The following is a 10,440-nucleotide window of genomic DNA, read 5'->3' on the forward strand; positions in this document are numbered from 1 at the left end:
AGCTCATTATGAGGGTGTTGGACTTAAACATTTCCTAATAAAACAACCCCATTAATTAAGGGATTTGTGGGATTCAAATTTGAATTCAAATGTCCCATTTATTTTTGGAAACCATGGGGCTGATTGATTGACAAAATTTATGGGAATTAAATTCCCTTTAATTAGGCAAGATCTTTGATAGGAAGATTGCCTAAAAGAATGACAATATAGAGAGGACCCATCTCCCCTAGGCGTGTGATACCTCTTGGTTTTCTCCTTCAAGTTTCACTCCCATTCTATTCTCCCCAAAAAGAAAAGAGTGCTCCCTATTAACACTAAACTAGAGAGTTAACACACAAGAGAGATCTTGTAGAGGTCTAAGGGGATATTATAGTTCTCGCAAGTCACCGACTATAATCAGTGTGTAGCTATTGAGTAGCTCGACTACATTAATCTGAACCAAGGAATCAAAGTCTAGTGGGGCTCGATTCAAGGAAGCAAAAAGTGGTTTTGATGAATATACTTATTGGTACAAGAGTTTCTTGCACAGAGGTAATGGCGATTGGAGGTAAAATTTTATTCTAACATGTTCTTTTATTTCAGTTGAACAGATTTCGGTTGACTAACAACCCCAACTTCTTTGGTAACACACCAGTTTCCCCCTAATATTAATTATTAGGCAGCCTTACTTATGGCAATGTGTTTGGCCTCGGTTATGGACTATTTTTCTTACTACATAAGGCCCCAAAGTATATAGATATAGACTTTCTATTATCTGGGTCAAGGTAGAAGTCGGCATCAATATAGCTAACCATTTGTATAAACTACCATAAAATATAAGACAATCATCTTTAGTCCTCCATAGGTACTTTAGTATGTTTTTCATAGCAATCTAATGCTCTTGTCCTAGGTAAGAATGGTATTTACTTACAATACTAACGGCCTGAACAATGTCTGGCCGAGTATACAACATAGCGTACATGATGCTCCCTATGGATGAGGTATAGGGAATCTCTCTCGTGTCCTCAATCTCCTTAGGGGTCTTAGGTGAAATTCCTTTGGAGAGAGTGACTCCATGCCTGAAATGAACGAATCCCTTCTTGGACTTCTATGTGTTGTATCTGTTGACAATCTTGTCAACATAAGTAGATTGGGATAATCTATTTATCCTCTTCAATGTATCTTTATAGAGTCGAAGTTCCAAGATATAAGAGGCTTCTCCAAGATCTTTCATGGAGAATTGCTATAAAAGTCATGCTTTCACTATAGTCAACATTCCTACAACATTCCCTATTTGTAGAATGTTTTTTATATACAAAAACATAAACATAACGTTATCACCCACTGTTTTCTGTAAACATAAGATTCATTTGGATTTTACTCAAAATCAAACTATTTTACTGTTGAGTCAAATCGGATGCTCCAACTTCTGGAAGCTTGTTTCAATCCATAAATGAGATCTATTCAACTTACACACCATGTGTTATTGATCCTACGCAACAAAGCCTTGCGATTGCTGCACATAGATATATTTAGTAAAATCTCCATTCAGGAACACAATTTTGACATCAATTTGCCAAATTTCATAGTTGTACTATGCAACTATGGTTAATAGTATCCTTATGGATTTGAGCATGGCCATCGGTGAAAAGGTCTCCTCATAATCAATTTCTTCTTTCTGAGTGTACCCTTTCGCTACAAGCCGAGCTTTATAGGTCTTAACCTTTCCATTAGGGATCTTCTTCCTCTTGTAGATCCATTTACAAATGATTACCTTTACCCTAGGGGGTGGGTCTACGAGAATCCAAACTTTGTTGGTTTTCATCGAGTCCATCTTGACTTTCATGGCATCTACCCACTTTAGGGAGTCTATGTCTAACATAGCTTCCATATAAGTTACGAGATCTTCCCCATTGTTTGTAGCTTCCAATCAAATAACTTTCTTGATCATAATCATAACGAACTGGAAGTCTACAAACCCAGGTAAATTTTCTAAGTTGGATATAATTATTTGGAATATGTGGGTTATCTCTCACTACTCTTGAGCTCTCTTCATCAAGAAAAACTTCCTAATAGTGATTGTTCAGGACATAGTCCTCCTCCAAGAAGTAAGCATTTCAACTAATAAACACTTTTTGTTCTCGTGGATCACAGAAGAGATACCCTACGTATATAACTCAGAGTTTTGATTTGAATTCAATGATTTTATTGAGTGATGTTTCACCAATATATATATATATATACAGAATTGATACAGAGGATAAGGATAACAGGGGATAAATACAGTAATTAAGTGGAGATAGGTATAGGAGAAATACAAAGATAATTAGAAATGTTGTGGGTTTACCCTCTAGTGGAGTAGTGTACGACACGTTGGTCAACAGCCCCCCTCGAGCTCATGGAAAATGCAACAACATGAAGCTTGTCACAAAGGAAAGATTAACGTGGCATACCAATAGGTTTGGTGAGCAAATCAATTTGGTATTTGCTTGAGATGTACCTTATTTGCAAGTGTTTGGCAGCGACATGATGACAAATTAAGTGTACGTCGATTTCAATTTGTTTCATGTGCGAATGGAAGACTAGATTGGTGGCCAGGTAAGTATCCCCAACATTATCACATCGATTTGTCATGGTCTCATGAGGCGAGCCAATTTCAGAGAAAAGAGACTTCAGCTATAAGAGTTCAGCAGCAGTAGAGGCAACACTTCGGTACTCAGCTTCAATGCTCGAATGAACCACAATGATTTGCTTTTTCAAGTCCCATGAGATTAGGTTGGGGCCCATGTAAACACAATAACCTGTTTGGAAACATCGATCTAGTTTGCAGCCTACCCAATCCGCATTAGCAAAGGCAGTCAACGAGATTGAAGAAGGTAGGGTGGCCAACCCGAAGTCGACATTGTGTTTTAAGTATCTCAGAATTCTCTTCACAGTGGCCCAGTCATCAGTTGTGGGTTTATGCATGGACTGACAGACCCGACTAACTAAGTAAGCAATGTCAGGTCGGGTAAAGCTCAAGTACTGGAGGGCCCCCACAACTTGTCTGTACAGGGTGACATCAGCAAAGGGGGAGGCATCAGTGTGCGACAAGGATGAGATAGGAGTTGCAACAGGTTTGATACCATCAAGTTTAGTGCACTGAAGGAGGTCGATGATGTATTTTCTTTGGCTAAGGAGCAACCTAGATTTGGCATGTAGAGCTTCCATTCCAAGGAAATATCCAAGCGGACCAAACAATTTGATGGCAAATTGAGTTTGGAGTTTCTGAATAATCGACGATGCCAAGGCAGTAGAAGAGCCCATGATGATGATATCGTCAACTTAAACAAGTAGAAAAAGCCATGTATCATTGTCATGAAGAATAAACAAGGAGCTATCAAACATTGAGTATACAAATCCCAAGGAGAGAAGATAAGAGCTGAGCTTGTGAAACCAAGCTCAAGGCTCCTGTTTGAGTCCATACAATAACCGTCTAAGGAGGAAAACATGAGAAGGTTTGTCCTTGTGAATGAAGCCCAGAGGTTGCTCCATATAAACAAGTTCATTGAGATCTCCATGCAAGAAGGCATTTTGTACATCGAGCTGTTGAATGTCTCAATCCGCGAGAAACTGCAAGGGAGAGAATCACTCGAATGGTTGTGGACTTGACCACTGGGCCGAATGTTTCATGAAAATCTATCCCTTCACACTGATGAAAGCCCTTAGCAATGAACCTAGCTTTGTAGTGGTCGATAGAACCATCAGGTTGGCATTTCACACAGAAGACCCACTTACAATCCAAGATGTTGTGGGCTTCAGATCAGGTTGGCATTCGTGTTCATTTCATCAGAGACCTTGTAGTAGAAGGACTGATTGTTTTAAAGTATTGCAGCACAGATGAGCAAGTGGCAGACATTCTAACAAAATCTCTTCCTCATAGAAAACATGTTTACTTTAGATCCCAACTTGGTGTTTGCAAGTTTGAATCAAGGGGGAGTGTTGAAGTTGATTCAAAAGTTGAAAACTAGACAGGGTCTTTGACAGCTAGGTTTCTATTGAGATATTTTCTCCTTTATTTTCTGATTGTTTAATTCAGGTCTGATGTAGTGCCAATAAAATCTGTTTGTTGAGAATTTTTAGCAATTTAGTTTTTAATTGTAAGCCTATATATAGGCACATTCAGTTCAGAAATAAAACGCAACAGTTAACTACGAACTTCAGCAAATAAGTTTGTTCTGTTTCTACTTGTTTTTTACTTCGATCTCCAACAATTTGTGGTACCAGATCCTTGTTCTTTCACAACTGGGCGTAAAAATCATGGCAACCAATGGCAATGTGGTGAGCATTTCTCAACCAGAAATTCCTGTCTTCAAAGGGGAATGCTACAAATTCTGGAGCATCAAGATGAAGACTCTGTTTAGGTCTTAAGATCTGTGGGACTTAGTGGAAAATGGTTATCCTGATCCGAATGAAGAGGCCAGGCTGAAAGAGAACAAGAAGGACTCTAAAGCATTATTCTTCATCCAACAAGCAGTTCATGAGTCAATTTTCTCCAAAACTGCAACAACAACAACAACGAAAGAAGCTTGGACGACACTGCAGCTGGCATTTTAAGGCTCCTCGAAGGTAATCACGGTGAAACTTCAATCCCTTCGTCGTGATTTTGAAACCTTGAATATGAAAAGTGGGGAATCAGTACAAGTTTTCCTTTCTAGAGTATCTGCCATTGTTAATCAAATGAAATCCTATGGAGAAGAAGTTTTTGATGTAACTGTAGTTGCAAAAGTATTGAGAAGTTTGACTCCAAAATTCGATCATGTAGTTGCTGCCATTGAGGAGTCAAAAGACTTGTCTAATTTCTCTTTTGATGAACTAATGGATTCTTTGCAAGCTCATGAAGCCAGACTGAACAGATCAGTTGAAAAAAGTGAAGAGAAAGCATTTCATGTGAAGGGGGAGTCCTCTAACCATATGGATGAGCCAAAAGATGCAGCGGGCAAAGGACGTGGAAGAGGAGGACACTGTGGTAGAGGTGGTCCAGGTAGAGGCAGAGGACAAAATGGTGAGCAAGGTGAACATAGGCCGTTTGATGACAAGCAAAAAGGCAACAAGAGTGGTGTTCAATGTCACTACTGCAAAAGATATGGGCATATAAAAGTTGAATGTTGGAAAAGGGAAAAACAAGCAAGCTATGCAGAAAAAGAAGACGAAGCTGAGGTGAAGTTGTTCATGGCCTATCATGAAGACACAAATGTCTCAACTGACATTTGGTGTTTGAATAGCGGTTGCTCAAATCACATGACCAGCGTGAAGTCATTATTCAAGGAACTTAATGAATCATACAAGTTGAAAGCGAGAATTGGAGACAACAAGTAGATACAAGTTGAAGGCAAAGGTACTGTGGCAATTAACAATGGTCACGGTAAAATTAAACTTCTCTCTGATGTCTATTTTATTCCTAGCTTGTCACATAATTTGTTTAGTGTTGGACAGTTGATGGATAGTGGTTATTATTCTCTCTCATCTGATGATGGTTCATGTGCGATTAGAGATAAAAAAATCAGGTCAGATAATAGTTGATGTTTGTATGACCAAAAATAAGTTGTTTCCTCTTCAAATCTCTAGTGTAGAGAGTCATGCTCTTATTGTCAAAGAAAATAATGAATCTAGAGTGTGGCATTTACGGTATGGGCATTTACATGAAGAAAGAATTTGAGATGTCTGATTCAGGTCTATTGCATTATTTTCTTGGTCTGGAAGTGAAACAAGCTGAAGATGGGATATTTGTTTCACAAAGGAAATATGCAACTGATCTTCTTAAGAGGTTTAACATGCTTAATTGCAAAGTTAAAACCACACCCATGAATGTAAATGAGAAATTGCAGCTTGAAGATGGTACTGAACCAGCAGATGCGAGATATGTTAGAAGCTTGGTGGGTGGTCTGATATATTTGACTCATACTCGACCAGATATAGACTTTTCGGTTGGAGTACTTTCCAGGTTTATGCATTCTCCCTCAAAGCATAATCTTGGAGCAGCAAAGAGAGTCTTGCGTTATATAGCTGGAACACTTGAATTTGGATTGTGGTATAGTCATGTGTCAAATTTTAAGTTGATTGGATTTACTGATAGTGATTGGGCAGGGTGTTTGGATGATCGGAAGAGCACTTCGGGTTATACTCTTTGTCTTGGATTAGGTGCCATTTCATGGAGTTCAAAAAAGCAAGCAACAACCGCTTTGTAATCTTCAGAAGCTGAGTATGTAGCTGTAACTTCATCAGCATGTCAAGCTGTATGGTTACGAAGGGCACTTGAGGAACTTGATTAAGAGAAAAAAGAAGTAACTGATATTTATTGTGACAACAAATATGTAATTGCTATATATAGGCACATTCAGTTCAGAAATAAAACACAGCAGTTAACTACAAACTTTAGCAAATAAGTTTGTTCTGTTTCTACTTGTTTTTTACTTCGATCTCCAACAATGATCACCCGAATTGGTCAACATTTTGACATTGTGATGACGACCAGGATGAGTGGAGGCGGTGTTCACTGATCGAAGAGGATCAAGAGTTATACAGTGGAGTCGTGTTTTATGTTGCATTAGCATACCTTGAAGTTCTTTGAATGCGACATCAGTGGATCTCATAGAAAGTGCTGTCACGAGAGCATCATACTTCGAGGGTAGACCTTCCAGTGCATGATGAATCAGCTGCGAAGTGGATAATGGTTCCCTAAGAGCAAAGAGTTCATCATTGTAACTCTTTAGAGTTTGCAGATAATCAGTCATTGAGGAGTCTCCTTTACGTAATGCGACAAGATCATCACGAATGTGGACTGCACAAGTAGTGGACTTCGTGGCAAAAATACTTTCAAGAGTCATCCAGACTTTGCGGCAAGTGGTCCATCCAACAACATAGGGGAGTACTAAGTCGGAGAGGGTGGCTAAGAGCCAACTGAGGAGGACTCAATCTTGTTTGATCCACTCAATTTGTTCAATTGTTGGAAGAGAGGGAGAGCTGCTTGCTAGGTAAGGTGAGGCGTTGTCTACGTAGCCAGGGAGGTCATGACTAAAGAGAGCACGTTCCACTTGAAATTTCCACAAGTGATATTTGGGACCAGTTAACTTCACTATGATGAGTTGAGAAAAATTGATAACAAATGGTGGAGGAGTTACAAAGAGGGAGGAGTTTGGTGAAGAGGTAGCGGTGTTGGAGGTTGAAGACATATTGAATACTGGAGGCCTTGGTCACGTGGGACTCTGATACCATATAGAACTTAGAGTTTTGGTTTGAATTCAATGATTTTATTGAGTGATGTTTCACCAATATATATACAAAGTTGATATAGAGGATAACGATAACAGGGGATAAATGCAGTAATTAAGTGGAGATAAGTATAGGAAAAATACAAAGATAACTAGGAATGTTGTGGGTTTATCTTCCAGTGGAGTCGTGTACGATACGTTGGTCAACACTACAGATTCCTTAGGGTAGCCTACAAATAGGCAACGACTAGTTTTGGATTCTAATTTGTCTGTATTTGTTCTTTTGACGTGTATTAGACAATCACATATTTGCAAGTGTCTTACACTTATTTTCTTGCCAGTCCATAACTCGTAAGGAGTCTTAGGAACCGACTTGGTTGGAACCCAGTTCAGTACATAAATTGCAGTCTCCAATGCATGCCCCCAAAAGAATATGAGTAATTCTAAATGGATGAGGAGTGATTGGACCATATCTAATAAAGTTTGATTTCTTCTCTTTGACACACCGTTTAATTGTGGTGTACTAAGAGGAGATAACTATGATATAATCCTATTGTCCTTCAAGTAGCCCCTGAATTTGTTGGAGAGATATTCACCTCATCGATCTAATCGAAGGGCTTTGATCTGTCTCTCCAACTATTTTTCAACTTCTTGTCTAAACTGCTTGAATTTTTCAAAGGATTCAGACTTATATCTCATTAGGTACATGTAACCATGTCGAGAATATTCATCGATGAAAGTTATAAAATAACAGTGTTGGTTTTGTGTCCTAACATTCATGGGAGCACATACTTATGTATAAGGTCAAGTGTGCCCGTACTTCTTTCAAGCTTACCTATAAATAGTTTTTTTACCATCTTGCCTTAAAGGTATGGTTCACAAGTTGGTAGATCTTTCATAGTGAGAAAACATAAAAGACCATCATTCACCAATCTTGTGATATGTTCTTTATTAATATGGCCAAGTTGGTAATACCACAGACACGTGGGATTAATTATATCATGTGTTCTTTTCTTGAGGATGTGTTCTAATAGTAGTAGCTGCAATAGTTGCAGTCGTCCTCAAGTAAAGTACAACCTCATCATCAATTAGCCTTGTGCTTTCCTTGAACCCCTACAATGTATTACATGCATGAGTGGAAACCCCGGAGTCAATACAATACGATGCAGAAATGACCAACATATTGGTCTCTATGACAAGAGATTCGAAAATACCTTCTTTGTTCTCGCAAGATTCTAGATATTGAGGACAATTCCTCCTCCAATGCTCAGTCTTCTTGCAGAAGTGACATTCATCAAATGACTTGTTTCTCTTCTGCTTGTTCGGTTTGCCTCCCTTTTTCTAAGGCTTTCTCTTACCCTTCCTTTTCTCCCTGCCAAATTTGCCACCTTTAACAAGCATGGCTACTAGCTTATCCTTCTTAATCAGTTTTTTAGCTCTTTGCAACATATTACTAAGCTCCTACGAGCTAACTTTTAGCTTGTTCATGTTGTAGTTCATGACAAACTGATTGAAGGATGAGGGTAGAGCGTTTAAGACAACATCATTCTTGGTGTCATCATCAAGTTGGGAGCCAAGAGCCTCCAATTCATTTTTTTAACCTATCCTCTGCATGGCATGGTCTTGAATTGATTGGCTTTCGGTCATCCTCGAAGTCATCAACAATTTGATGACATTTTGTCTTATAGAACGATTCTGCTCCTCATACATGGTTTTTAGACTATCTGGTCTATCTTTGTAGATATCAATTTTGTCAAACTATCTTAATAAAATTATCCAAGAAGGCTATGACATAACATTGGGCAAGAGAATTTTTCTATTTTCATTCCTAATATTCCCTTATTCTTGCCTTAGAAGTTCTATCACCTAGACGTTATGGTGCCGGGTTTTGGCAACCTTGTCCGATTTCTCGAAAGTGAGCACCAGGTTCAAGTTACAAAACTAGTCTGCATAGTTGAGTCCTTTCAATTTGTTGTTGTCTAACAATTTAATGTAAACTATTCGTATGCCATTTTTGATAAAAGGCATGATTAATTATTCTACGACCTTAATATTGTTTCATATTATCTTTCATAAAATGAAGTTTTATCTATGTTCCATCTCTATTTGTTCATCTCTAAGATTTCCCTCCTATTTCAGTGACAAGGACATAGTTCATGTCCCTGTAAATGTGGGAAATCACATAAGTGCATGGGGTCAACTGTTTCAGCTGCATACCCCATTACTTTCTATGAAGGATCATATATCCACCTATCCAATGACCTTTCCCTTTAGTCTGCACCATACAAGGTTCATTGCCATTTTATGTTAAACCTTTTTAACTAGTAAGTGTTGACCCGTCAATGTCGGGAGCCTTAATGTACCGTGGAAGAGTCTTTCATTTTAGAATAGGCCCCTCCCACTACTCTATAATGCCCCTATCATCTCATGAAGCAATCCCACTGACTGTCTCAATGAAATGGATAACCCAATTTTATGGTGCATCTCCACCCACAAATTCAACCCGTTTTCATGTTAATGACAAAAGGCCTTTAGAGATATCATCTTATGACATTCTTTACCTCATTGCACTTAAATTAATCATGAAGGAGCATGCATATCAATCCCTATGTCACATTTAGGTCTTACCATAGTGGCTCCCACTGACTTTCATAAAGTCAGATTCAAATGGTACAAATCATACCCCCTATGCCTTGAAAATCCCCACAATACCCCCATTTAATTCTTACCTAGATTTTGGTCCCCTCCTATCCATGTTTACTAGTTTTTGGCTCCCTTCAAGAAAAAATCCTAGCTCTATCCCTGGCAAACCTTGTTAGATATGGTGCAAATCATAGTTACAAACAAACAAATGTAAAATTGAACGACATGCAAACTTTTTATTTGATTCAGATTTACATTGCAAATCAAATACAGCCCTTAAACTCAGTTTCCTTGCAGTGTGAATTCCATTTTGACAATTGTAAATGCATGGGAATGCAAATGTTTTCTTCAATTTTGATTTTGTCTTATTTATAAGAAGTAAAATGATGTGATCCCCTCCCCCTTATATGAAAAACAAAAAAGAATGTATACAAAACATTGACATGTTCACTTTGGTTCCACAACTAAATAAGCACACTTGTATTCACAACAAATCCTGTACAACCAAGAGTGTGATAGGAAGCAAGATGATGTTGCCCCCATTACATAAGAGAGTTTTGTTTTATAA

At 38.4% G+C, this 10,440-nt stretch overlaps 1 protein-coding gene across 1 annotated transcript; it reads left to right on the forward strand.

Annotated features, from left to right (window-relative positions):
• Positions 1-4,638: 4,638 nt before the first annotated feature.
• Positions 4,639-5,337, forward strand: LOC104608133 (uncharacterized). The gene has a single exon (XM_010274027.1). The coding sequence runs from the start codon at positions 4,639-4,641 to the stop codon at positions 5,335-5,337; it is 699 nt and encodes a 232-aa protein (XP_010272329.1).
• Positions 5,338-10,440: the final 5,103 nt, after the last annotated feature.

The sequence above is a fragment of the Nelumbo nucifera genome, chromosome 7 (assembly GCF_055504915.1).
Source record: "Nelumbo nucifera cultivar China Antique chromosome 7, China Antique-T2T, whole genome shotgun sequence".
NCBI lineage: Eukaryota > Viridiplantae > Streptophyta > Magnoliopsida > Proteales > Nelumbonaceae > Nelumbo > Nelumbo nucifera.